At 41.6% G+C, this 27835-nt stretch overlaps 2 protein-coding genes across 5 annotated transcripts; both read left to right on the top strand.

Moving 5' to 3' along the window:
- Positions 1 to 216: 216 nt before the first annotated feature.
- Positions 217 to 21558, top strand: eprs1 (glutamyl-prolyl-tRNA synthetase 1). Of its 4 annotated transcripts, XM_084358266.1 has the most exons (36): positions 217 to 387; positions 2232 to 2316; positions 2437 to 2536; positions 2626 to 2782; positions 2903 to 3039; positions 3428 to 3522; positions 3629 to 3755; positions 3901 to 4093; positions 4205 to 4376; positions 4519 to 4752; positions 4950 to 5034; positions 5668 to 5727; positions 8349 to 8369; positions 10346 to 10456; positions 10841 to 10977; positions 11083 to 11290; positions 11393 to 11505; positions 11669 to 11786; positions 12514 to 12708; positions 12793 to 12960; positions 13288 to 13524; positions 14659 to 14901; positions 15027 to 15254; positions 15335 to 15600; positions 17127 to 17178; positions 17321 to 17530; positions 17689 to 17761; positions 17929 to 18008; positions 18153 to 18254; positions 18364 to 18519; positions 18808 to 19005; positions 19271 to 19444; positions 19633 to 19793; positions 20087 to 20165; positions 20258 to 20322; positions 20513 to 21558. In XM_084358266.1, the coding sequence occupies exons 1-36, from the start codon at positions 345 to 347 to the stop codon at positions 20661 to 20663; spliced, it is 5034 nt and encodes a 1677-aa protein (XP_084214392.1). In that variant the 5' UTR covers positions 217 to 344; the 3' UTR covers positions 20664 to 21558. The 4 variants fall into 4 exon arrangements, with proteins under 4 accessions (XP_084214392.1, XP_084214393.1, XP_084214394.1 ...); XM_084358267.1 differs by lacking the exon at positions 8349 to 8369; XM_084358268.1 differs by lacking the exon at positions 13288 to 13524.
- Positions 21559 to 22651: 1093 nt separating this feature from the next.
- Positions 22652 to 27492, top strand: LOC311254251 (lactoylglutathione lyase-like). Its single transcript, XM_084347903.1, has 6 exons — positions 22652 to 22810; positions 25880 to 25962; positions 26165 to 26305; positions 26524 to 26591; positions 26760 to 26849; positions 27050 to 27492. The coding sequence occupies exons 1-6, from the start codon at positions 22742 to 22744 to the stop codon at positions 27139 to 27141; spliced, it is 543 nt and encodes a 180-aa protein (XP_084204029.1). The 5' UTR covers positions 22652 to 22741; the 3' UTR covers positions 27142 to 27492.
- Positions 27493 to 27835: the final 343 nt, after the last annotated feature.

Genomic DNA, 27835 nt, shown 5'->3' with positions numbered 1-27835 from the left:
GTGTTTAGTAAATAAACTAAACTGTGCTTAAGATGTCGACCTGTCATTAGCGGGTCTCTCTGCCAAATTCCAGTTTCAAGAACCTAATTTTTTTAAAGTTTTTCCCTTTATGTTATCTGTCTGTCGTTTTACACTCCCGTCCAGCTGGTGGCAGTATTGCACCAGCACGTTGTTGGTTCGCAGTCTCAAACACAAAAGAAGATCCACCTCGTCTCCTCACGCTGTGCAGCTTCTTCACTGGGGTGCTCGGTGTGCAGAGTAGTCTTGGCTGTCCGCTGACTCCTGTTGGGTCTCTGAAATAGTGAGAAGGCTTCACCACCTGTGTGGAAGAAGGATTTCACAATATGGCGTTAAACTTTACCATCAACACAAACAATCCGCCTTTAGGTGAGTTGCAGTTTACGATCCCTGAATGAATACTTCTTGGTGACAGCTGACTAGTGTAGCTAGTCGCTAGCACCATTAGCTACGTGTCATCCTAACAAATAAGACAAATTCAATTTGGAAGTCTTCCCCTGTGATGTTTATTTGCGCTTAATAAAGTATAGATAGTGTGTTAAGTAAAATGAAAGACACTGGAGCAGTCACTCTGAGTTCATGGTCAATACGGCAAACATGAAGACAATAGCAAAATGAAGAACAACAATAATAAAAGTTATTTTCTCGTCCAAATGATGTCCAGTTTGTCTCATGGAAACAAGCCGAATTGTATGTAATTTAGGATGTTTTGTGACCCGAAAAATTAAGGAACTCACCAAGTGCTTTATTTAGCAAATTAGCAGTTCTGTAATTTGACCTATATATGATTTAAAATTCGTATGAATGTATGTCCATATAAGTTGAAATGGGGCGTGTTTGGAGTTAGCTAACATTAGCCATTAGCTAGCTAATGAGAATACCGGTATGTAGCTAACGTCAGCTAGCTTGTCGTCGTGGCAGTCCAAACCACAACATGTGGGCAGTTCGATTAAATGTCCTTTAAATAACACCAGCCCCCTCAACGTTACACCTTTCCCAACCTTAACTGTGGGAGGTTGACGCACATTGTTTTATTACATGAAACAGTTCTTTATAAACTTGGAAATGACAAATGGATGAACCATGCACGATACATGACATACATTATGTATCACTTGACACGCTGACATTAGTTAGCCCAGGTTACCTCAACTCAACTGGCTTTGGGTTTAGACATGTATAAATGTTGCTAAAATGTATCTGTAACTGATTTGTTTAATAAGATGTGACATGTCATTGTATCGTGTTCAATAAAGTCTGGACGAGGCTTTCCAATGATTACTGTATCATCGCTTTGTACCATGACAGGCTAATCCATTAGCTAGCTTTGACAGTGGCTAAACAGCGCCCCCGTGTGCTCGCAGGGAATATAGCAGGCTGATGCAAGCAAGCTGAAACGTGGACTGATGATATCGAGTGCACATTGTTCTGCACTCAGTTGCTTAGTACAAGCACTCTTACTGGAAAGTGAAATGGGTGGTGGGGGTTGTGGCCACAAACCCAGTTTTCCTCTCAGGAGATGAGCCTATCAACAGTTAGACCATCTCTGCACAAAGTGTGTACGGCTGTTGAGGCAGGATGAGAAGGTTAAGACTGCGGGTTTAAGCAAAGTCCACAGGACCAGTTCAACTGGTTCTCTAAACCAAGATGTCTGTAAAGCTTGTCAGCCATCCAGGTGCTGGTTGTTTTGCCCTGAAGGAACAAAACGTCTTTAAAGAATCTAAAGTTAACTCTTGACTTAAAGGGACAGTTCATCCCAGGATCAAACATGAATGTTTCCCTCTCACCTGTAGTGCTATTTTTCCATCTGGATTATTCTGGTGCGGGTTGCAGCATTTTTTAGATATTGACTGTGGAGATGTCTGCCTTCACTCAAATATAATGGAACTAAATGGCACTCGGTAGTGGTGCTCAAAGCCCCAAAAAACACTTATTTTTTTGTGCTTTGAGTGCCGAAAGCCATCCATCCATCTATCCATTATATTTAAGAGAAGGTAGACATCTCTATGGCAGATTTCTCCAAAATTTGGCAAGTCACTCCGAAATAATCTAGATGGAAAATAGCACTACAGGTAAGAGAGAAGTATATATTTTTTATTTGGGGATGAACTGTCCCTTTAACACTCCTAGATTCTCTAAAGCTATTTACCCATGTTCACCCAGACCCACAACACAACCACAACAAACACTGAATTTTCTCCTCTGTCCTGCAGGGGCACTTCTGACAGCGGAGCATGTGAAGGGCAGTGTGCAGGTATCAGTGGAGGAAGGCAAAGACACACGGCTGCACGTCTCAGAGTAGGTGACATAATCATTTCATCAGATTGCTGAATGAGCCAAAAGTGAATACAGTTTGTTCATTGTGTTGCTTTTTCATTATTACTTATCTCAGCTCTTTGTCCTCCTTCATTCTCTCAGTGCAGTCCAGTTCAGTGATTGCAACTCCATCAGTCGGTACTTGGCACGGGTGGCTCCCGCTCTTGGCCTCTACGGAGCCAACACGATGGAGCAGACTGAGGTGTGTATCTTTAATGTGTGTGTGCGACGTACTCTGTAACAGTTCAGGGTTCTTGAGCCTTATTGGACATGCTTTTCTGGTGTCTGCAGGTCGACCACTGGCTGGAGTTCAGCGCTCGGCGTCTGTGTGGTCAGCCTGGTTTGACTGTGGCACTGGCTGAACTGGATAAGGCCCTTTCCCTGCGGACCTTCCTGGTTGGACATGCCATCACCCTGGCTGACCTTTCCGTCTGGGCTGCCCTCAAAGGTCAGTAAAATTGAGGATGTACCAGTTTGGATCTGTTTATCTCTTTGCCTGTTTTAGTCTGCATCGCTGTAGTCAAACAGGTGAAATGCAGAACTACAGGTTGTGTTTGTTTCTCCGCAGGTCACGGCGAATGGCCAAGCCAGGGCAAATCCTTCTCTCACGTCAACCGCTGGTTCTTTTTCCTGAGCTCGCAGGTGCCCTTCTCTGCTATTGGCAGCAAGTACACCGCAAAGAAGGCTCCAATGAGCAAATCCAATGTAAGTGTCATTTTCAGACATTAACAAGTGATTTGGGATTTATTTATTATAACATCTGGAGAAAAAGAGCGTCTGTTTGAAGCGAGGCGTGGCTGACCTCAGGTGTTTATGCTCAGAATACTGAATAAACAAAAAACAATATTGTTAAACATTTACAAATGTTGATTATTATGTTTATTGTAACTTGCAACTAAAGTTGTTTTTTTTTTATTAGTAGTTTGGTCTAACATGTCAGACAATGGTAAATAATATTAATTACTTTTTACTGTCTCAAGGAGTAAAGAAACCAGAAAATATTCACATTTAAGAAGCTGGAATAGGAAAATTTCTTTCAAAAAATGACTCAAAAGGATTCCTGCTGTATTCCTTTTGTGTTTCTGGTCGACAGTCGGATGAGAAGAAGCAGGATCTTGGTAAGTTTGTGGACTTGCCAGGAGCTGAGATGGGCAAGGTGGTGGTTCGATTCCCCCCTGAGGCCAGCGGGTAAGACTTGATGTGAAAGTTCAGATTATACATGATCATTCAATTCTGGACCGTGCATTTGAAGTTTAGAAGCTCTCTTAACCATTTTTCTCTTTCTCTTTGCCAGATACCTGCATATCGGCCACGCCAAGGCTGCTCTGCTCAACCAGCACTACCAGGTCACATTTAAAGGCAAGCTCATCATGCGCTTCGATGACACCAACCCCGAGAAGGAGAAGGAGGACTTTGAGAAGGTGAAACATTCAGCTCTTACAGCAAAAGGAAACATTTAATATTTGATTAATCAAACTACTTGTAAGAAATTAGAAACAAAACCAGATGAAAAATTCCAGAAAAAGGTTTGTGTTCTTATTTCCGCACGTCTTCATTTCTTCTCAGGTGATCCTGGAAGATGTTGCCATGCTCCAGATCCATCCAGACCAGTTCACCTACACCAGCGACCATTTTCCCATCATAATGCGATTTGCCGAACAGCTGCTCAGTGAGGGCAAGGCCTACATCGACGACACACCTCCTGAGCAGATGAAGGCGGAGAGGGAGCAGCGCGCTGAGTCCAGATGCAGAAATAACAGTACGCGGGGGGAAACATGATGTGTACCTGACACAGAGAATGATGAAGCTGTAACTTGTACTTTTCTGAATTTTCTGAAGCTACAATGTGGAACTTTTCTCTGTTGTGTAGCCGTGGAACAGAACATGAAGATGTGGTCGGAGATGAAAGCTGGGACGGAGTTGGGCCAGACCTGCTGCATGAGGGCCAAGATTGACATGAACTCCAACAATGGCTGCTTGAGAGACCCCACCCTCTACCGCTGCAAGAATGCTCCCCACCCTCGCACAGGAAGCACCTACAAGTACTTCACTTTAATATGTCCAGGGAGGGTTAAACTAAGTTATAAGTTGGAATGAAAACACTTTTCACCCTTACATCTCGGGTATTTGCGTCAAATGTTGGGCAATGCAACAAATTTCAGCTAACCCTATTCTTTCCTCCAGAGTCTACCCAACATACGACTTTGCCTGTCCTATCGTGGACAGTTTGGAGGGTGTGACCCACGCTCTGAGGACCACCGAGTACCACGATCGTGACGAGCAGTTCTACTGGATAATCAGTGCCCTGCGCCTCAGGAAGCCTTACATTTGGGAGTACGCCCGACTCAACCTCAACAACACAGTGTTGTCCAAGAGGAAGCTCACCTGGTTCGTCGACCAGGGATATGTCGATGGATGGTAGGTTTAATGTCATTTATCCTTCACTGATGCTGAATGTATAAGGTGTCTATTACTTTTACAACTTTTTTGTGGCCTTCTTAGAGCTTGTCTTCCTCCCCAAATTCCCCTGTATTCCTCCTCATCCTCTTACCTTTTACTTCTTTTCCTTGCTACCACTGTGTTTTGTGTTTGACTTTCTCATCTCGTCCATTTAGGGATGACCCTCGCTTCCCCACTGTCAGAGGAGTCCTGAGGAGAGGAATGACTGTTGAGGGTCTGAAACAGTTCATAGCAGCCCAGGTACACAAAGACAGTTGTTAATGTTAATGTTTGCAGATAAAGTACTCAGTACTCATGGGTTAAACCACACCATCTTCAAACTTGGCCTTCCTTTTAATCTCTACTACACACCAGAAGTCTCATGACTGTGTTTTGCACGGTTGTGATGATATCAAGTGTTCAAAACTGCTGCTTTGTATATTCCTGCTACAAAAGGTGTCTCCAGGACCACATTTATCTATGATGGCAAATACACACAGACTCAAAAACTGAAATCATTACCAGTCAACACTGTTGCTGCTTGTAAATTTATGAGAGATAATGTTTTCAAGCCCAGAAAAAAGTATTAAATTGTTGCCCAAAAAGGCCACACCTTAAGATGTAGAATTTTAGAAATGTGTTTTAATTTTCACATGAGCTTAAATTGTCTAGCGTACATAAAAACATTGTGCACAGAAAGCCACAATCTGTACTAATCAGGCATCCTACGGATTAACCTGTTTTTCTATAACATTTCACAATGCCAAAATCAAGGACTTAGGAGAGTTTCTTACATTCTGTAAAATTGTTTCTTCTCTGTAACGTGCATTGTCAATTGTGGAAGGCTTTTATATCAGTTACTTATGTTTTTTTCTTTTATCCTCCTCTTTCTAGGGTGGATCCAGGTCAGTGGTGAACATGGAGTGGGACAAGATCTGGGCCTTCAATAAGAAGGTACATTCCTCCTCTTTCATCTCATGGCTAGGCTTGATAATCTGAGCCTAGCTGTATAACTAAGTAATGATAAAAAGTGATTCTGGCATTGAATGTAAGCACAATCTGCATTGTTTTATTGGTAAGATGTAGGAATAATTTAAAGTATGGACCACTGTGTCAAAGTCTAAATGAAAGACATGATACAAGTATCAGGCTGTTGAAGATTAAACTGCAGTCCATTTACAAATACTGACATTTATATAATGTGCTATTTTTGAGCGATGAGAGTTAATTTTAAGTTTGTTTGACCTAGTTTGCATGTTAGAGAGGATCTAATGAATGAATATGACACAAACGTCACAGGCTGAAGTCTGTCACTGACAGAGCTTCAGAGAATGGCCTGTGGGTTCACTGCTGGCATGGCTTCTTTCTGCTTTGCTGTTGTCATTCTGTTACACATTTTAATTTGCTACCCGGTTTCCTGCCTCACGACCCCACCCTCATCCTTCATATCACCCCGAATAACACTGAAAACCTCATAAAACCAAACCAGCTGCTTCATTTCACGTCCCACATGTGTTTGTACCCATGTTGTTTTGACCCTGTCTCATCTGTCTGGACATCAGTGTTGCTTCCTCTGTGTGGTTTTCCTTGCTGGCACTTGCTGCTTCATCCCAAAGTCAAGTAGAGAATGTGAAGCTAATAGTTTAAACATGCACATAAACAAAGAGTGAAGGAGTGGTCAGACACAGCAAATAGTATATATATTATACTCATGACAAGCTAGTCTATATCACTTCTGAATAGTTGAACACAAGCTTTAGCACAGGCTGTATTCAGACCAAACCGTCCATGCTGGTCTTACTTGTGATTGTTTGTCCGTATGGACCGATTAAAAATAGCAGTAACATAACATACTGTGTGTTTCAAACTGGGGCAGAAGACCAAGCCAAGTGATCACAAGTTAAACATAGTGCTACGCAGAGAAATGTCTGTTGTGTTTCCTCTGTAGCGTTTAGCCATGCTAATTGACACGCCCCGCTACTGACCTGTTCTGCTGTGAACTGCAGTCACGCCTCTGCCGGAGTAGGTTAGGCATGCTGGTCTTACAGCGATCGTCGGTATCCACTGATTTTAAATTTTTAAAAAAAACACAAAAAAACAGTGTTGAACTTTTGTACAAAGCCAAACTGAGTGAATACACATGACATTACAATCCACTGTGGTTTCATTCATTCATGCTGCGAGTCTGATCGTCAGCTCATGTGATTGGCCACCGTAATGTGACGCTGGCGTCTGCGTTTTTGTCAAAAGTTGAGTCTGTTTCAACTTTTACACCGCAGCTGGCTGCGTCCCCCCGTTTTTTTCAGCCAAAACGCGCAACGCTCATTCGAAATGAGAAGATCTGCGTTTTTGCCGGAATGCCATATTTGGTGTGAATCCAGCCTAACAATGCATCACAATATACAACCTCCAAATGTAGTGATGACAGCTGGCGTCAGATTTCGGGACAGCTGCTTTATGCAGATGGGTTCATATGCATGGTCAACTAACTCCTCCTCCTCCCCGCCTTCCTCAGACAGTCTCACACACACAAAGTTCCTTCACAGCAGCTTTCTGATATTTAAAGCTGCTGTAACAGCAGCTCATGTTTAATGTCGTTACAGACAATCTTCAAAGTACAACACTTTAGATGGTCCAATATTTAGCTGAAGCCTGTGTTCAATCAACATAGTTCATGGAGTAAATCATAAAATACAGGAAGAACAAACCAAATGAAAAATAACAGACAGTAGTTCCTAAAACCTGTTTGATTCCCAGCGCTGGCTCCACAACTCCAGGCCTAACTCTACCTAAAATGCTACTCTGTTAATTGAAAAATGTACAGATTTCATTAGACTTGTGTAGTCGTGTACCAGTGACTCGCCAAACTGTCTTAGTTTATGCAAATATTTTTTACCTCTGTGGTTCATTGATGGACAGTATGGACAGCTTCAATGAAGCTTCATTAAAAGAAATGTTTCAAAAAAATTGTTATCGAAATATGAATTGTAATTTTTGATTGGATTTCACTGCAGGTTGTCTCTTAAGCAGCTTGCAGTAGTAGACATTGCATTATTTAGCAAATGTTAATAACATTTCAGGACTTTAAGTCTACCTCCAACACCACTGTACTTCTCCTCTTATGTTGGACTTCACTATGCTCCCATATTTTGGTCCCAGTTTATTTTGTTCAGCAACAGAAAAAGTAAAGATTAGAGATCATAAGAACTCCAAGGTACAGGGATGCATTTTGTTTAGGTATGGAATTAATTTATATTACATGCATCCATTTTCTGGGGTTGCGATTCCTTAGCCTGGTGGGTGATGAGAAAATATAACTGAAGCAGATGAGCATCATAGTTGGAGTTTAGTGAGATGTTCTCTCAGTACATGAGTAAAAGGTTTAGGCTGAGGCTTGGCTAGAGATGAAAACATGAGATAAACAAGAACAGAAAGGTGTAACAGTTGTATTTAGGACGAAGCCCTAAGGGGAACTTATGTAAACAGTCCATTCTGTGTAAATGTGTCTCTACCTCTTTCCTCTCTCTCTTCCTTGTATCTGACATTAAACGGCATCTCACTCTTCTGTTTCCAAGCTGCCAATTAGCTGTCTGAAGGTACTCCTCCTCCACCTCCTCCTCCTCCTCCTCCTCCTCCTCTCACTCATTTTCATCCACCCCCTCCCCGCTTTCATCATGGGCTGGTTTGTCTGAAAATCGACCAACAACCTTCACTATTTCACCAGCCAAGCACTTCATATAGTCTATGTAAAGAACAAAAAAGCATTCAAAAGCAAAGGCCAGCAGAGTTGTGTACTAGTGGGTCAGACACTGGGAGTATCTACCAGGTCCCACTTGTTCTCTTAAATCTGACCTCTGACCTCTAGAAGAGTAATCACATGATGTAGTAAAGTGGTTGGAAAATAGTTATTTTGGGTTGGATTCTCTACAACCGAGAATTGCTCCTCTCTGTTAGAGCGTATCTTGTATCATGGCACAAAAATGAGTATGTTCAAATGATCGATCGGTGATGATCTTGTGCACACCATTTTCTTTTACCTGTTTGTTGCTTTCATGACAGCCATTCTCCACCCTCACTGATTCAAACTGATCGTGAGCAATATTTCTCTGTTCTGTCAGACTGTGTTTTTTTTCACACCTGAAACATAAATGGTGACGTCAGTGAAGTAAGCGTGGCTGTTGGGGCTGTAATGAAGCCGTTGATGGGATGTGATTTTTGCCTGAACTGATCCATGTAGAAAGAAGAAGAATAACAGCAGGATGTCATGGCAGCTTGACAGTACAGGATATGACATTTGCCAATCCCCAACAGTATAACTGCAGTGAAACTGCATTGTGTTACTCTGCAGCCCTTCTGTGATTTAGGCAGATATAAACCCAGGAAATAAGATGGGTAGATTTGAAATAATCAATGCAGCTTTAAATCTCTACAAAACAGACTAGTTACATAAACTGCAAAATATATTTGAAATGTCAGACAGTTCTTCACCAGAGGAATCAGAGAAATCAAATTAAAGCTCTAGGGTTTCATTTTTCATATCCAGTGTTCAGTCCTCCTCCCTTCACGTCTTCCTCTCCATCTGTTCCCTTCATCCTTTAGTCCGTTACAGCTTTCTGAGCGAGCAGCTGAGATGTCCCCTCTTCATTTATCAGCTATACAAACTTTATTTAATGTGTCCATTCATTTATGAGAGATTTCAAAAGTGCTTCACACTTCATTTCCTAAATCACAGACATATTGCCCATTAGTAATGAGGTCGAAGATCATTGTCAAATTTTAAGCTCACAGATAATCTTCATTTTCTTGATCGCTGTTAAGAACTTGTTTTTCTGTAGCAGCCGTCACTTTAAAAATATCCAAAGGGATGTTTGCAGTCTCTGGGATGATAGTTTGTCTTGACCACAGTTATTGTGTATTGACTGTAACATGACCTGTGGGACAGAATTTGTGAAATAACGTGAAAAATGCATTTGTTGGATGAGTGGCTGGTTTTATGATGACTCAGAGGAAGCTGAGCTTAGCTGACGTTTGAGCTGGAGACTTTTATTGTTCCCACTGGAGTCTGAATATTATAATGTCTACTTCTGTTGCACTTGGAGGTACTTAGAGGTGTTTTGTGTCACCGTATCGACCAAAGCGTTTGTTTGTTGCGTTTCTTATTTGACCATCTATTGTGCTGCTAATCATTCGGTTATCATTTAGGCTCCTAAACTCTCGAGCTGGCTGCTAAAATAGTGAGAGTGAATGGTGGCTAAATAAGCAGCTGAAGAAATGCTTGTTTCCCTCACCTTCATACACTGATGGTTCACTCATCGAATCAGATTTTCTTTTCCCACTCGTGTCCTCCTTTCTTCATTTGTCATTACTGAGCTGGGTTATTTATGTGGCAATGTTTTTTTTTGGTTTGTTTGCAAAGAAAAAAGCTTTTCGGAAAAGTTGCGTCATTTTCTGCTTCGTCCATTCATTACTCAGCATTTTGTTTGTGGAGATTGTTATCAAGCCGTTTCTTTTACTGACCTGTTTGTGTGTGTATGTCTTGGTGTGTGTGTTTTTGTCTGTGTATGTGTGTTAGGTTATTGACCCAGTAGCACCCAGGTACACAGCTCTGTCTGGCTCCTATGTGGTTCCTGTTTCCATCTCAGAGGCTGCAGAGGAGATGAAGGAAGTGGCTAAACACCCTAAGGTCAGAGCTCTCACTCTCACTCTCTATCACACACACGCACACGCACACACAAGCTCTGTGATAAGTGAACCATGAATTTGTGATAATATTACATTAGCAATGAAAATTTCCCCAAGGATTTCTGCACAGGATGATCCAGTCAGCAGTCTGCTTGTAGTTTTTCATTCGGTCTATTTCAAAGACACTTTTTCAGATACAGTGGTTCAGTCCAATCATATGCAGCAAACATACTTCCTTATTAATAATAGAGATGTTGGGCCACATAAATTAAACCTTTATTGATTTTATATATTGTAGTAGCTTCCTGTTATTCAGAAGAACATATGAACATATATGTTACCTTAGATATAAGTCATGAAACACTCAACCCCCGTGTCCATCCAGAACGCAGAGGTGGGCATGAAGCAGGTTTGGTATGGACCTCGAGTCCTGGTTGAAGGAGCTGATGCTGAGACGTTCTCAGAGGGAGAGATGGTCACCTTCATCAACTGGGGCAACCTCATCATCACCAAGATCAACAAGTATGTAGGATCATTGATCAGCTCATCTATATTGTAGATGTGAGTCATGAAGCGTTGCATTTAAGTAATGATGTGCCCTGTCTCTTACTCTTCCTGACAACTCAGAGGGGCCGATGGTAAGGTTGTGTCCATGGAGGCTCGCCTGAACCTGGAGAACAAGGACTTCAAGAAGACAACAAAGATCACGTGGCTGGCTGAGACAAACAGCGCCCCCCTGCTGCCAACTGTCTGCATCAATTACCAGCCACTCATCTCTAAGGCTGTCATCACCAAGGAAGACGACTTCAAAGACTTTATTAATAAAAACAGCAAGGTCTGTTCTGTGATATGTGTGTTCTTAACCTCGCAGTAAGTGTGACATTTAACTGTGGTTATTTGTATTTCTTTTGAAAAAATCTGTCTCATTTTCACTCAGTTGGAGGAGAAGATGCTTGGAGATCCTTGTCTGAAGAACCTGAAGAAAGGTGACATCATCCAGCTGCAGAGACGGGGCTTCTACATCTGTGACCAGCAGTATGAGCCGGTCAGGTGAGCGAAAAACACCTCTTTATTTGACCCACTCCAGTTCATAAAGATCAACAAAAACATGCTTGCATCTGCCCACTAGGATCACTTTTATTCATTCATTCAATTCTATTGTTTCTATTCTATTGTTTATCTGTCTGTATGTAACTGTGGTTTACATGTCCAGTCCTAACAGCTGTAAGGAGAGTCCATGTGTCCTGCTCTACATTCCTGATGGACACGTCAAGGAGATGCCGACTGCTGGATCCAAGGACAAGAGCAAGAGCCAAGCCTCCAACAACACAGTGAGTGCTTTAGAAGAAAAACCCAATCCAAACGTTTTTAGTTGTGTACTTATGACCTTCATCCTCAATTTTATTTGGTAATCAAACTTGTTATCAGTTTATAAAGCGTCTTAAATGACCCAACATCAGCCAGCACCCTGCCCCTCATTTCAAGTCAGTTTGTTGATTATTATTTATACAATTGTATTTATTTAATTCACTTGCAACTTCTTTAGTTTAAAAGATAAACAAAATAAATAAACAATAAGGGCATATTCTTTTTAAATTAAAAATACAGCCAAGCACTTTTAAGTTTCTTTAACCAACTTAAAACAAGCTTAACTGCCTCATTTCATTGACAGAAACCAAATAAAACTAAACAAAACTTTCTTGGTTAGACTTTCCACTGTTCCAACAATCACCTCTGGTTTGGTCAAAATAAACTGCTAATTCACTCAGTTAAATGTGAAAATATTCTGGCTGAACAAGCTTTTTTTCTCTGCTGCCTCGCTGCAGCTGCTGGCGTCTTTGTGCTACTGGGCTACTGAACAAAAGTCTGTCACAGTGGCAGAAGATTTTATTAACAAAATAGAAAGATTGGCTCTACTGATGTCTTTAAATCTGGAATCAAAGTCTTTCTGTTTTCAGTCTTTAATCAAGCAAAGGCTAAGAGGAACCTGCAGTCTGGTACCTGTGAATGTCTTGCTCTTCTTCTCCGTCACTATATCTGTGTTACCTCTCACCTTAGCCTGCCGCCCCTGCCAAGGCTGCTTCCGCCCCTGCCAAGGCTGCTTCTACCTCTGCCCCAGCACCTGCCTCTACCTCATCCGGTGACTTGTTCTCGAATATTGTAGCACAAGGTGAAACTGTCCGCCAGCTAAAGACAGCCAAGGCTCCTAAAGACCAAGTTGACAAGGCAGTTCAGCAGCTGCTTTCTTTGAAGGTACGTCGGCTGCAATGAAACTAAACAAAGACTGTTAATGATCCCAATTATTTGGAATTTAATTATTTTTCTCTCTCTCTGCAGGCTCAGTTTAAGCAGGAGACAGGTATGGACTACAAGCCGGGCATGTCTCCTCCCACCTCCGCTCCAGCCCCGCCCAACACACAAGCAGACTCCTCTTCCTGTCCACATGCCCGCGTCTCCCAGCAGGGCGAGTTGGTCAGGAAACTGAAAGCAGAGCAGGCACCTAAGGTACCTAAGCATTTGTCCATTTACTAACCATGTCCTTATCTGTTACCTGTCGGCACACACGTCCAAATCCATTAGTCCAATCAGGCTGCATGTCCCAAGTCATCCGTCCGTTCATTGATATTGTACTGCGTGATATTTCCAGTCATTTTTCATGTCGTCATTCGTTGTCTTGTGAATTCTGGCGCCCAAAGTCGTTTCTCTAGTGGTGAGCTGCTCGTCCCTTAACTGATTTGTCTAGTCATCAGTCCTGTCCCCACGTCATCTGCATGCCAGTCAAGTTTATCCTTAATTTCCCCCAACAATAAGCTGATTTGTTGATGGTACCAGGACCAGATTGATGCAGCAGTGAAGCAGCTCCTCGCTCTCAAGGCAGAGTTTAAAAAGCTGACCGGTCAGGATTACAAACCAGGAATGGCCCCTCCCATTTCCTCTTCCTCTGCTCCTTCTCCTGCCACGACCACTTCCTCCTCTTCCTCTTCCTCTTCCTCTCCTTCTGGCCTGTATGAACGTGTTTCACAACAGGGGGATCTTGTGAGGAAACTGAAGTCTGAAAAAGCCCCCAAGGTATTCTGCTGCAACATCAGAAAAAAAATTCAAACATAAACTAGTGCCTGAATCGACTACACGTTTCTTAGATGACTAAGACAGTAATAACAGATTAGGTCATTACTCAACACAGAGGGGCAGCCCAGTGGGATTATACCCTAGTGATCAGGGTGAGAGACTACAGAGAAATATCACCAGATTTTGGTTGCAACGAGCAAATCTACCTGCCTAGTTTAGTTGACTGTTTGTTATTTACCCCCAAATATGAGTTTATAAAGGCTATGGGCCCATTTTCAGCAACTTTGTACCACAAACTTGGACTGTAATTTTTATTTTTATTTTTTAGTGGCAACTTTTGTAAATGTCTGCACTGTATGAATCTGTATCTTAATTATGAGGATCTTAAATCAACATAGTGTTTTCTGCCAGGGTTGGAGCAGTTTTGGTTGTTGCAGGATGAAAGTCATTGATCTATCCTAATTACAATAACCAGACAAACTGTGTGCCAAAGCCAAATAAATGTCAAAATACAGTAACTTTTACAATTCTTACTCCTCCAACCACTGTGGATGCTGCGGGAAAATACATTTTTTCAGAAAGACAGGAATAATTTCAGGGTCACTTGCTAGTGTCCGAGGTGGGGACACCTCTGTAATCTGTGCCACTCTAAGCTGACTTGAAGTAGCATGGTGAGACACCTACAGCAGAAAGTGTTTCTGGTCTTACATCCTGATTTTAATTGCTGAACTGTTCGAAAATGCAAAGGACATGTCTTGGTAGGACACATGAGAAATGGAATCCCAAATATGGTTAGATCAGGTGTTCAGAGTGGGAAAACTGTTAACATTAATTACAAAAACATATAAAATACACAGTATAAATACTTACATGATCTGTCGCCCTAACTTGAAGTCTAACCCCCTCCAAAAAGGGACGCACCCAACACCAATAATGATGAAAAGCTAAGACTGGGCAGTGAGCTCATATCCTTAAACAAGTGATTTCATCAGTATCAAGATTTTCATAACCCGCAATTCATTAGAATATTATTGTTTTTTCATCCAGTGCTAATGTGCTCTTAAAACAGTGTTTACCCATTACAGCATTGCAAAAAATGGATGATCTGAGTCACAGTATCCTTTCCATTCCTAGGACCAGGTTGACGCTGCAGTGAAACAGCTACTCGCCTTGAAGGCAGAGTACAAACAGATCACAGGTCAGGACTACAAGCCTGGAGCGGCTCCAGCTAAAGCGGCCCCTGCTCAAGCGGCTCCAGCTCAGAAAGCCCCCGCCCCGGTCAAGAGCAGCCCTGCCCCTGCTGCTGCCGGCCTCTATGAGCGGGTTGCTGAGCAGGGAGAGATGGTCAGGAAACTGAAGACTGAAAAGGCCCCAAAGGTGAGACCACATATACAGATGATGCCAGTGTTTCCTGCTCTCAGAGTCTTAATATTGTTGTGGAGTCCTGCAGCTGTTCCTGCTGATGTGACTGAACGGTTCTCTTCTTGCTGGCTGTTCATCAGGATCAGGTAGATGCTGCAGTGAAGCAGCTGTTGGCACTGAAGGCGGAGTATAAACAGCAGACTGGACAGGATTATAAACCAGGACAAGCCCCAAGCAGCCCTGCCCAGACCCAGTCCAACTCTTCCACAGCCCAGTCCAGCTCTTCACCTCAGGCCCAGAAACTGTTCTCAGAGGTGTCCCAACAGGGAGAGCTGGTGAGGAAGTTAAAGTCCGAGAAGGCTCCCAAGGTAAGGGACCAATCACAGAGTGGAATTAAATACTGCTAGTACTGGAGGGGGGAAAAAAACACACTACCATTTCATTTCAGGACCAGGTGGATGAAGCCGTGAAGACTCTCCTGGACCTGAAGACCAAGTACAAGACGCTTACTGGACAGGAATACAAACCAGTGGCCGCTGCCGGAGCCACTGGAGGAGAGGACAAAAACCGCAAGGAGAGGGAGAACAAGTCTGAGAAACAAGGAGGAGGAGGAGGAGGGAAGAAGGGTAAAGGAGACAAAGCCGGCCAGGGCAAGGAGGCCTCAGGAGGAGCAGGAGGCTCAGGAGAGGGTCAAGGACCTAAGAAACAAACACGGTGAGAGACTGGAAACAGATGAAGGGGAGACGTGAAGAAGTAGATCCAGATGATGATAAAAGTTTGAAATGTTACCAGCCAGCACAATGTTTAGTATAAATGGGACTCGTGATTTCAGTTAAACTAATGATCCTCATAACAATTATACTGTTATCATAATTCTAATGATGTTGAGGAACAAACTTTTATTTGACTTTTTGCATCTGATGTAAATGTTTCTTCTATGATTCTTTCTTTTGGTCTCTCTCTTACACACATCATGACTTTCAAAACAATCACATTTCAGTTTTATTTTGATATTTCTAACTATAGTGACTGGTGGTAATATTTCTCCCTCATCACGTATGAACATAATCACATGTATGGCAAGATCATGGGGCAGTTACAGCTGTTCATACCGGAAATGCTTTGGCTTTAATGGACTGGAATCGGATTCAAAATGTCTGAGCCAATAAAAAGCCCTACATTGAACGTTTTAAGCCCATTTGAGTTGTTGAGTGACGTGTTTTCTTCGCACATGTACTGTTTTGTATGGAGATGTTGATGGATAGTTTTATTCAAGCATTATCTTGCTTTGAGTTGTACTTTTTAGCTTTTAAAGAAATAGGGGAGCTTTGTAGCGACAGAGGCACATACTTGGATTTATTTCTTGGACGATGAAGATGGATCACAAGCCTCAGCTACTGTAGCTTAACGACTGAAGAGATTTTTTTTCATTTTATATTCCGATTTGGTGAGTTTTAAATGGTTGGTGTGTTTTTCAACTGCTTGATCAGTGCTTGTTGTCTGCTGTCAGCCTCAAGGATGGCATTTGATTGCTTTATGATATTGCTGCACTAATTTAAATAAATATATATCAATATGTATATGCTGCTCCCTTTATTATTCATAGAAGTACAAATTTGGCTCACCAGCACCTGTAAACGTATCAAAATCTTGACCATTTTCGACTTTTACAAGGAAGATGCAAAAAGTACAATAAATACTTCTGTTCCTCAGGTAAAGACTAATGATCATAAATCACCACAATAATGGCAATAGTGCCTTTGCCCTTCTGTTGCAGCTCGATCTCTCTGTTCTGTCAGTCAGCTGTAGGAAACTGGTTTGCTGGCTTTATAGCTACTCGTGCGCTTTGAGTTGCGTAGTTGGCCTGACTGGAATTTGCTGTGTGTTTGTTAGAATTGTTTGATTGCACTCAGGAGTAAACTGCACTGAGACTAACTAATCAGGCATGGTCTGACATACCAGTGATTGTGTTGTGGCAATATCCCAGGTCGCTTTGCTGCTGTATTTTGACAGTGTTTCACCACCACTGCCTTTTAATTTGACTAATTGTTCTTTCAGTGAGAACATAATAAAACAATTTTGGTAAAGATTGCTAAAATACAGTAAAAGAGACAGGCGTTGGTTCCAAGATAAGATTTCCTCTTCTTAACAAACTAACAATAAAATTATAATTAGCAATGCATGTTTTGTACCATAATCTCAAGGTTTGCGTCACACTAACTTATCTGTCTGTCTGACAGGTTGGGTTTGGAGGCCAAGAAAGAGGAGAACCTGGCTGACTGGTACTCTCAGGTCAGTTAAATTTGATTGAAAGTATCTTTTACTCCAACTAAACCTTTTTCTACTTCCAGAAAAGCCATTATAAACATCAGAAAATCACTGCACGGCCTATTTTTTTCTGAAAATTCCTGTCCATCTAATGTTGTCCCTCCAGGTCATCACTAAAGCAGAGATGATTGAGTACTATGACGTCAGTGGCTGCTATGTTCTGCGGCCCTGGTCATTCGCCATCTGGGAGTCCATTAAAGAATTCTTCGACCGGGAGATTAAGAAACTGGGTGTAGAGAACTGCTACTTCCCCATGTTCGTCTCTCAGGCCGCCCTGGAGAAGGAGAAGTCCCACATTGAAGACTTTGCTCCAGAGGTACAAGGACCACATTTTTACAACACCCTCACATTGATTAAATAACCCATGGAGTGAAACAGCATGTGTTGCAGCAGTTGGGGAAATAAAAAACAATTAAGAAAAATACCAGCAAGTATACTTCAATAATCATTTCATGTTGATGTCATCTTTGTCAGGTTGCTTGGGTAACCCGGTCTGGAAAGACTGAGCTGGCCGAGCCCATTGCTGTCAGACCCACCAGTGAGACAGGTGTGAACCACAGCTCCAACATTTAGACCAAACTGCTTATATCAATGCAGACACACATACACCTAACATCATAGGATATCTAAATATCTTTTAAACATTTATCTTCTTGTAGTGGTTAGTGTGTTTTTTGTTGTTTTGTGATGTTTGGTCTGTTTGTTTTGCTCCAGTGATGTACCCTGCCTACGCTAAATGGGTCCAGTCCCACAGAGACCTGCCAATCAAACTCAACCAGTGGTGTAACGTTGTGGTCAGTATCCTCCTCCAGTTACATCTAAATCATCTTCATCCACAGTTCCTGTTCTTCACTTCGTCAGTAGTCTAGTAGTCTTTACTTCTTCTGGCCGGCACCCTTTTTTCCTCACCTCTCTCTCTTTCCCTTTCCTCCCTCCAGAGATGGGAGTTTAAACACCCCCAGCCCTTCCTGAGGACAAGAGAGTTCCTGTGGCAGGAGGGGCATACAGCCTTTGCCACCAAGGAGGAGGCAGCCGAGGAGGTAACAAGGAAGAAAGATATATCATTGTTGATTCACAGTAGCAAAGTTAGTGTTCAACCTCAACCTGTATTGTACAAATCACTACATTCTTTGTGTAATGTATTTGTAGGTGCTTCAGATCCTGGATCTGTACGCCAGAGTGTACGAAGAGCTGATGGCGATCCCCGTGGTTAAGGGGAGGAAGACGGAGAAGGAGAAGTTTGCAGGGGGAGATTACACCACCACTGTGGAGGCGTTTGTCTCTGCAAGTGGCCGAGCCATTCAGGTACTGCAGTATACTGGAGTACCTCACTTGATACACTCATACATTCGCATGGAGGCCAGCAGGATATAATGTTTCATTTGTAAATCTCAGCACTGTTTTTGATGAAACTTAGATCACAATTGATGAGCCACAGAGAAACACACAAGAATTCATCTTAATTGGTTGCGTCACACTTGCACTCAGATTGATTTGAGTCAGTATTTCACAGCAAAATAAACTTGCTCTGTTTCCAAGAAACAAAACAAAAAACATGAAGTCATCTTGCCCTTGTGTTGCTTTGTCTCTCAGGGTGCCACATCCCATCATCTTGGTCAGAACTTCTCCAAGATGTTTGAGATCGTGTTTGAGGATCCAAAGAAGCCTGGTGAGAAACAGCATGCTTTCCAGAACTCCTGGGGAATCACAACCAGGACCATTGGTGTCCTCACCATGGTGCACGGAGACAACATGGGGCTTGTACTGCCTCCCAGGGTGGCCTGCCTGCAGGTAAACATAAACACACACACACACATTCTCTCACAGAGACTTGTAGATAGACTTAAATGGACTATATTAATATTCTTAACTGACAAATGGTTAATGACATATCCATTAATCACAAGATTTTATTCTTTTATTATTGTATGAAATAAAAAAAACATGCAGAACAAACCCCTTTGCTAAAATAAGCAACCAGCCTATGATAACACTTACACATGCAAAACAAAAAAAGAAAACCCAAAATGATTAAAATTTCTCTTTGCTTTTCCAGGTTGTCATCATCCCATGTGGGGTCACTGCCACCCTGCCAGAGCAGGAGAAGGAGGCACTGCTGACACAGTGCTCCAAATACCTGAGCAGGCTGCTGGACGCTGGCATCAGGGTGAAGACTGACCTTCGAGACAACTACTCCCCAGGGTGGAAGTTCAACCACTGGGAACTCAAGGTCAGAAATAATATGATGATGACTATAGTGGTAGTGGTAATTGATGAAGTGCTTTACCTGAAAGCATAAATGGAAGAGAAAAAAAAGAGAAAAGGATAAGAGTTGATGAGTTGTAAAAACTGAAAGCATTGATAATTAAATTAGCTGTATTTCTCTTTCTTTGTTCCGATTGTCTGTGTCTCGTCCAGGGTGTTCCCATCCGCCTGGAAGTGGGTCCTAAAGATATGCAGCAGCGTCAGTGTGTTGCAGTGAGGAGAGACACGGGCGCAAAGGTGACAGTTCCAGAAGCTGAGGTGGAGAAGAGGCTGGTCACCATGTTGGAGGACATCCAGAACGGCCTGTTCAAGAAGTAAGCAAATAGACAACAGGGTTAGACTGACATTGTACATGGCTTATTACACTGTGATATATCAGTGGTCAAGTTTAATTGACAACAGAAAAGGCATGTTGTTTTGTTGAGTATATGGGAAAAAGTACAGTTAAAACCAGGCACAAAGAATAAGTTATTGCAGGTTTAAAATCATGCAATCCAGACCAGCTGGGGGAAAAATGTGTCAAAGATCCTACTGTAAATGAGAGCACAGTTGCGTTAAAATGATTGAATGATGAATATTGATTTTAAGTGTGTTATCTGTTTATCAGAGCTTCAGATGACTTGAAAGCTAACATGCTGGCTGCAGACACAATGGAACAGTTCCAGAAAGAGTTGGACCAGGGCAAGGTGAGAAACATAACCCACACTCAGCGCAACACATTTCATTATCTGTCCTCACATGAATAAATAATCGATAATACATTTGTCCTGCTTGACAGATTGTCCAGGTCCCATTCTGTGGAGGAATTCAGTGCGAGGAATGGATCAAGAAAACCACTGCCAAGTACGTGCCACATGTCACTGTATGGCATGATAGTTAGTGCTTTGATAGAGCAAATGAGAACCTAGTCTGCATCAAATTTGGAAAGAACAACATCTTAAATATTAGTGATACTTGCCCATGTTTACCTAATTTTGCTTTGAGTGCTTTAATTTCAACCAGTAAAGACATCGTTGTGCTTTTGCCCCCGTAGGGACCAGGACCTGGAGCCTGGCGCTCCGTCCATGGGAGCCAAGAGCCTCTGTATCCCCTTCTCCCCCCTGAAGACGCTGCAGCCTGGTCAGATGTGTATCAGTGGCAAAGAGCCTGCTCAGTACTACACCCTGTTCGGACGCAGCTACTAAAGAACTGCCCTGCTAGAGCACGAGGATGAACATCGTTGTGAAAAAGGGCTCCAATACCTTTTCTCATCTGTTTCTTGTTGTCTGATCTGTTGTGGGTGTCAAGTTTAATATGGGTGTGGAGGTGACTGGATTGTGGGAGTAGGGATGTTTTCCTTTTTTTTCTAACATGTTAACATTGTTATAATGCATCAGATGAAAGTTGAGGTGAAAGAAAACATATTCTTCTTCCGTTACTTTTATATTCCATCATGAAAATGTTCGTAGCGCTGCTTACTTTGTGAAGGCCATGTCAAAACTCACTTTCCAGCACTGCTTTGTATTAGGATGTGAAATGCCACCAGAAACCAGGCAAGTATTACATCTTTGCTATGTCTGGCAGGTAATGAGTCATCCTTCAGAGTCCTTTCAAAACAAGTAAAATGGTAAAAGCAGCTGGTTCTAACATGGAAACCACTTCTGAATTAATACATTTTTTTACTCCCTGCTCTGAAGAAAAACAAATCTGATTTACTTATTTTTAGTTAAAGTTTCTGTCAGTTAGGAATTGAGTTGGTTTGGGCCTTTTGAAATCTGGAAACCTAGAAAAAACAAATATCGATAAAAGAAATGTCTGGGGATAAAGTACTCTTTGCCTGCTGGTAGTCCCATCTCTGGCAGCCAAACTGTCTCAGGAACTCTGCAGGTCCTCAGGCTTGTAGTTGGTATGTTGTTGTCAGCCCTCCTCTCTCTGTATGATCGGTGGCTCATGGTTCACAGCTTAATACTAATTCCTCGGAGCCAACTGTTGATGGCTTTGATGAGCTGTGTATGGTTAATAGCCTGTAATATAGCCTTCTGTCACTTCTCTCCCATTAAAGAACTCTCTGACTTATAATAAAGTCCTTTCCATGGCCAACTGTCCTGTGTTGTTTCTGATTTGGATCAAGATGGGTGGAGAAACTAAAACTACAACTGGGGCATGACTTCTGTGACTACTAAGGCTTTCAGTGTACATGTGGCATTGGATTTACTACTTTTATTACTATTATCACTTTTTTAACACATAGTATTGACACACTATTACCAAACTACACTACCAGGGTGGAGCATCATACTGAACATTGTGATATGACTTTATACAGTGTTATTGTAATTGAAAATATCAGGCGTAACTAATAAACTAGTAACAGTACGCAGGGTGCATCACGCGTTGTGCAGCAAGATTCCTTAGTTACATAATACTGAGCATAGTATTTCCAAAAGAAAAAAAAATGGCTTCCTGTCTTTATTTTCAAAATAAAACTTTGGATGTGTTGGGGGTTTTACTTGCACTCCAGTTAAAGTGCGGTGCAAAAACATCTGTTCCCAACATGTCCTCCCCTAAGCAGGGTTAAAGATTCTTTGAAGTGGATACATTTGAAAATTACAGTCTGAAAACAGGAAAAAGCAGATAAAATGATGGTGGTCTTGTCCCTTAAGTCTTACCTCTTTATATAGAAGCGTATGAGGATGGATGTAAGATGTTGAATCTTAATCTTCAAATTATGCCCAACTATTGGTGTTAAGATAATTGCCCCATCAGGCTTAGATTTTTAGATTTCAACCCACAGTGTACCATTCACAGCATATCACAGTACATCCTTAATGATGCTGGATGTTGGTGGTAGCCTCGTGAAGGCATTTTGATCAGTCACCATAGAAAGTAAAGCGTCCTCATGGTGGCAGACTGATTAAATGCATTTGTGTTTATATTGCTGATTGTTATTTTGATCATCTTTTGGATTTATTCGTACCTACATCTTATTCTCTGTTCTTGCTGCTGATATAATTTTTCAAATGGATCATAAAAGCTTAATGAAATTGAATCCACAAATTAATAACCAGACAATTTTACATGCAACATCAAATCAGTCTGAACAGTAAAGGGGTCAGCAGTGTTGTCTTGTAATCGTTACATTCAAAATATTGTTATCAATGCGCCTTTATTTTGAAAAGCCAGCACCGGAAGTCTCCATGTAAGACTCCCTCGGTTGAGTCCCACTCCCTGCCAGTCCACCCGGCCCAGTCGCGGTCCTGCTTTGTACTGTCTGTAGGCAAAAATGAGCGATAAGGGTCTGTCAGACGAGGCAGCCGCAGCAGCTTGTAAAGATGGAAGCCCGAGCACAAAGGTAAGGTGATAATGTGGCTGTTTAACTTGAACTAAACTGTTGGCAGACTGTCAAACCCAACAGGCCACCGACTCCCGGGCAGGTTAACAAGCTATGCGTCCATTATCGAGACGCTTTTCTTCTCTAAATGTGCACCGGTCACATAATAGCAAGTGGTTCGTTCATGTTCAACATGCTAACCAAAGCTTGTGGCGAGTGTGGCGACATAAATATATCAGGTATCAAATGCATGGTGGTTTTTATTACAGGCTGGTGTGAGCTAGCCCACTCTCAGCCAAAACTTTCTGGTGTGGAAATAAACTCACTCCAAACTTGGTGCAGTGGACGCGTGCGTAGAAGAAGTAACGTAAGAAGTTCAGGTGAGCTAACGTTAGGTATGTAGGCGCGGTCACACCTGAACACACTCTGCTGCCGTGGTGAGAGCAGGCGAGACTGGAAACGGCTAATGTGGGCAGTGGTGCAAGCATAAGCTGCTGGAGCTAACATGTCCAGCTGGCTAACGCAAGCATAGAACCAGGAATCCCTCCTCTGTGGCTCTTTCCTGAGGTTTCCATCTTTATTTTTTCCCCTTTTTAAAAGGCTTTCTTTCTTTCTTTCTTTCTTGAAGTCCATACGAAAGAATTTCAAGAATGTGTGATCTCTGGCTTTTCCAGCAGATTCTCAGGTCAAAGTTCACATTTGCTGAGTAATAAATTGTTTCATAATAATGATAGACGTCCATAGACACCTCTCAAACCTGTCTTGCAGCATGATTTCTGCTGTTTGTCTGCACAAAGTTTTCCAGATTCTCGCAGATAAGGGCTAAAGGCATTGCCTCTGTGTCATTCCACCAGTCCTCTGCCAGAAGTGATGAATGTACTTACAAGATGGTAAAACTGTAAATGTTTTAAAACATGTAGAGTCCTGAAGAAATGGGTTATGCTGCATCAGAGTGTGTTTGAGGAATTTCTGCAGATGTGCGATACATTTTACTGGAGTCTGACAGAGATATCGGTCAACCGATGTTGGCCTATCAAAAATATATCTGTATCAGCGTATATATACAGTATATTTGTCCAATATGAAAACATTTTGTTTTTACAAAACGTAATTCAGAAAAAAAGTCATTTTAATTATTAAATTCCAAGTAAAATTGACTGTTTCGATGCACTGATGTCGTTTTCGACACTAAAGTTTATTGTTAAACCGAACAATATTCTGCCTCGTATTCCAGTGTTTGATAACCATATTTGAAGGATCACTGCAAAAAGTGTGTGTGTGTGTGTGTGTGTGTGTGTGTGTGTGTACTTATTTAGACATCGGCCCTTTTAGTCCAGTATTAGTCAGGCTCTAATTTTTACACAGTTAAAACCTGGCATGGTTGGAGGAAGGGCACAGGAAAGGGGAACCGTCAGTAGCCACAGAGATAAGTCCCAATTGTGAAACACACAGACACACACAATAGTAGTTTGGTTCTACAAAATATCAGGGTGAAAACCAGGGGACTGTTGCACCAAATCTGCAACATGCAAAATACATTTATAAATGAGAACATAAGCAACAGTCCTTTTGTGAAACAAGTTGCTCTCATCATTTGCCAGTGGTGGAATGTGACATTCACTTATGTTCTTAATTACAAATTTGAGGTACTTATTACTTGAGTATTTCCATTTTATGCAACGTAACACTTCTGCTCCACTACATCTCAGAGGCAAATACTGTGCTTGTTGGTCAACTACATTTGTCTGACAGCTTAAGTTAGTTCTTACATTTAAGATCAATATTTCATACCTGATCCGTCCAATGTAAGCCATGCATCTCCAAATGTGTTTATTTTTAAGCTAAATAAACTATTTATAACCCTTTGGATTAGCTGTAAAATGCATTGACTAGAGATCTAATGTTCTCGCAGGACAGCAAAGCTACAAACATGATGATCTTGAAGAATATGACACAATGAAGATTAAACAACTAACCTTATCAAAAGTAGATAAAATGAGCTCCACAACAATGAAATGTAACATATACAATAATGCAGTAGTGATATTAATCCAAAAACACCATATATAGTACACACTTGTAAGTACGTTTTGTTGGTTTCAGATGCGGGACTTTATCTTGTTGTGGAGAATTTTCAGTGGTATTAGTACTGTTTGCTTAAATACTGCACTGTCTTTGCTTTCTGTGTGTTCATAATGCTCACCAATCGGCTTATGAAATTGGTCTTAGTCGTAGGAGCAGTCAATTTAGGATGTCATCAGACTTTAGCGCTGGCATGGCATGTAAAACGTAAATCTAACTTATCTAAACAGGACTGATGTGTTTTTGTATAATAATATTGACTGCTGCATATCTCACACAGATGTGGTGATCACTGAGTTACATGCTCTTGGTCACACACAGGTGCAGTTTGGCTGAAATCACTTTTCACGAGTGAGTGCCAGGATACATATTTGCCTCACATTTTCTTCTGTTGGTACAGCCAGCAGAGAAAAATAGAGCTGTTATGTCCTGCAAACAGATGTGTTGTGAAGACTTCTCTTCCCTTGGCCCTCTTACACAAGAATAATACACTACTTTATTCTGCAAGGCTCAACATCATATATATCCATTTCATCTTACATCTCAAGCGGTGATCTTTATACTTTTTGTGTAAAAAATGACACATTTTGCACTTGTATACATCATATATTGTCATGCACATATGGTGGATATGTACAAGTGCTCACAGGAAATTAGCATAACAGGAAATGACCAGGCCACTATCCTCTGTCATGGCAAACATACAAGCTCTGGTTCTGTAAATCATCAAATGTATCTGTATAGGCTGATGAATGTCCACAGTTTGTGTCTGACTAACTTATTGGGTCTGTGGCTAACTGACTGTGCCTTACTTACATAGAACCAGGAGTGTTTCCATTTAACTAACTGTGGTGCGACACATCCTGATTCGTACTTTGAGCCACTAGAATTGTTGTTTCTTCTCTTATAATCATAAACATTCACCGATATGTAGTTTTTGTGATTGCTTCCTAGTGCTGCTGATCTCTTGTGTGTATATAAAGCTTTGGTATTGTTTCTCTGTTGTAGGATTTCATGATGCAGCAGACTATGCTGCGGGTTAAAGATCCTGTTAAATCCTTGGATTTCTACACCAGAATCCTCGGCATGACGTGAGTATGAAAGTGGGCTTAATTTCATTGAACTCTAAATTGTTCATTATTTGGACTTTCCTCGTCCATTTCTAAAAAGTGACACAATGAATCTTAAGCATTTTTGGGGCTGTTTTTGGCTGTGTGTGAGACCGTTTTCTATACATAAGCTGGATTTGTTGACTGAAGTGAAGTTTTCTCTCCGGTGTGCAAAATCTTCCAGGCTCCTGCAAAAGTTTGACTTCCCCTCCATGCGTTTCTCTCTCTTCTTCTTGGGCTACGAGGACAAGAAGGAGATTCCTACTGATGTGAAGGAAAAGACGGCCTGGACCTTTTCCAGAAGAGCCACCATCGAGCTAACACAGTAGGCACCTATGTCCTTGAGTTAGTCTGTTCACTTTAGACAGAAAATTACTTACTTTCTGTCTTCCACCATCGTAATCTAAAATATTTCAGGCCTCAACAATTCTACAGTTAATAACTGGAGAATCTACAATTGGATAATATGATCTGATCTCTCTAAACAGTGTCTTTCTCTCATTCCTCTTGCTATCTGTCCCTCTCGTCCCTCCTGTCTGACAGTAACTGGGGCTCAGAGTCTGATGAGAGCCAGTCTTACCACAATGGAAACTCAGATCCACGTGGCTTTGGTAAGTTTGCTTTCTTGTTTACAAACTGACAGGACACACCAATAGAATGAAGATATGTGCATTTATGTGTGTGTTTGTATCAGGTCACAAGAGCAAACTGTGGATATGTGTAACGGTAGTGTGGATTTCTAGTCAAAGGTGTGTTTTTTTCCTCCTGACATCTGACAGGACATATTGGAATTGCAGTTCCTGACGTCTACGAAGCCTGCAAACTGTTTGAAGAGCAGGGAGTCACGTTTGTCAAGAAGCCAGATGATGGTAAGATGTGAAATGTTTGTGAATATGAAGGTCAGAGAAGGGCTAGAAAGACTACAAACTTGACAGACTTTGTAGTACATTTTGTCAACAATTACTTTTCTCAGTCGACTTATACAGAACACTCGATGGAAAATACTTAAATTTATTACAGTATTAACAGTTTGTTCTCCGCCATCCCTTCTCTTATTTTCTTCCTTCAGGTAAAATGAAAGGCTTGGCCTTCATTCAGGACCCTGATGGTTACTGGATTGAGATCCTGAGTCCTAACAACATGGTGTCCATTACCTCCTAAAGAACTCTGACAACATGCTACCTGCTGCACTGCATACAGGCCAGACCTGCCGTCGCTTCACTGGGAGAGCAGAACATTTGGGTTTAGAGAAGAATTTAGCAACATCTGCCGGAGAACTGAGGGTAAATGGAGCGGGAACACTTGCGCCGTGGCAATCAGTATGCCCTGCTATGGGCTGGACTAATATTGGACACTTGATGAGCAAATAGATTAGATACCTGAGTTCTTGAGTTCAAAGACTTTGTGTAGCTGTTGAGTTTGTCCACCATCATCAGTTTGTATGTCTTTAAAAAAGTGATGCTAAACTAAAGCGGTATTACTGTGTAATAAATGTGAAAGCCACCATTCAAATGGGCTGGATTTGTGATTTCTTAAAAGTTTTGAGAGACAATGTAATGAGTAATCAAGGCCAAGACATGTGGTGGGAAAGTAAATCCCAATTATGATTACAGCAAGCAAAAATAAGGTGATCTGGTAGTTTCCCACAGTTCAGCCATAAAGTAATAATATGTTGTAAAATAGGACTTGAAACAATTTATTCTCTATTCTCTTGTTTTTCTAAGTTTTTAAATTTCAGTGCTCCATCACCCAATTGTTTCTGCTATTTACATCATTTTGAAGGAGACCATTCTGGTTTGATTAGTGAAAAAAATAAAAGGCATAAGGAGAATTCAACTCAAAATAAATGTTGAAA

The sequence above is a fragment of the Pagrus pagrus genome (assembly GCF_965226575.1).
Source record: "Pagrus pagrus genome assembly, chromosome: 1".
Taxonomy (NCBI): Eukaryota; Metazoa; Chordata; class Actinopteri; order Spariformes; family Sparidae; genus Pagrus; species Pagrus pagrus.
The sequence above is the reverse complement of the archived record's forward strand: the minus strand, read 5'-3'. Positions and strand labels throughout refer to the sequence as shown.

Bases quoted from the DNA above. Each gene is read 5' to 3' on its own strand.
- eprs1 (XM_084358266.1), top strand. From the start codon at position 345: ATGGCGTTAAACTTTACCATCAACACAAACAATCCGCCTTTAG. The intron at 388-2,231 runs GTGAGTTGCAGT...TCTGTCCTGCAG, and splicing joins CACAAACAATCCGCCTTTAG to GGGCACTTCTGACAGCGGAG. The intron at 17,179-17,320 runs GTCAGTTAAATT...TTGTCCCTCCAG, and splicing joins TGGCTGACTGGTACTCTCAG to GTCATCACTAAAGCAGAGAT.
- LOC311254251 (XM_084347903.1), top strand. From the start codon at position 22,742: ATGAGCGATAAGGGTCTGTCAGACGAGGCAGCCGCAGCAGCTTGTAAA. The intron at 22,811-25,879 runs GTAAGGTGATAA...TCTCTGTTGTAG, and splicing joins ATGGAAGCCCGAGCACAAAG to GATTTCATGATGCAGCAGAC. The intron at 26,306-26,523 runs GTAGGCACCTAT...CCTGTCTGACAG, and splicing joins GCCACCATCGAGCTAACACA to TAACTGGGGCTCAGAGTCTG.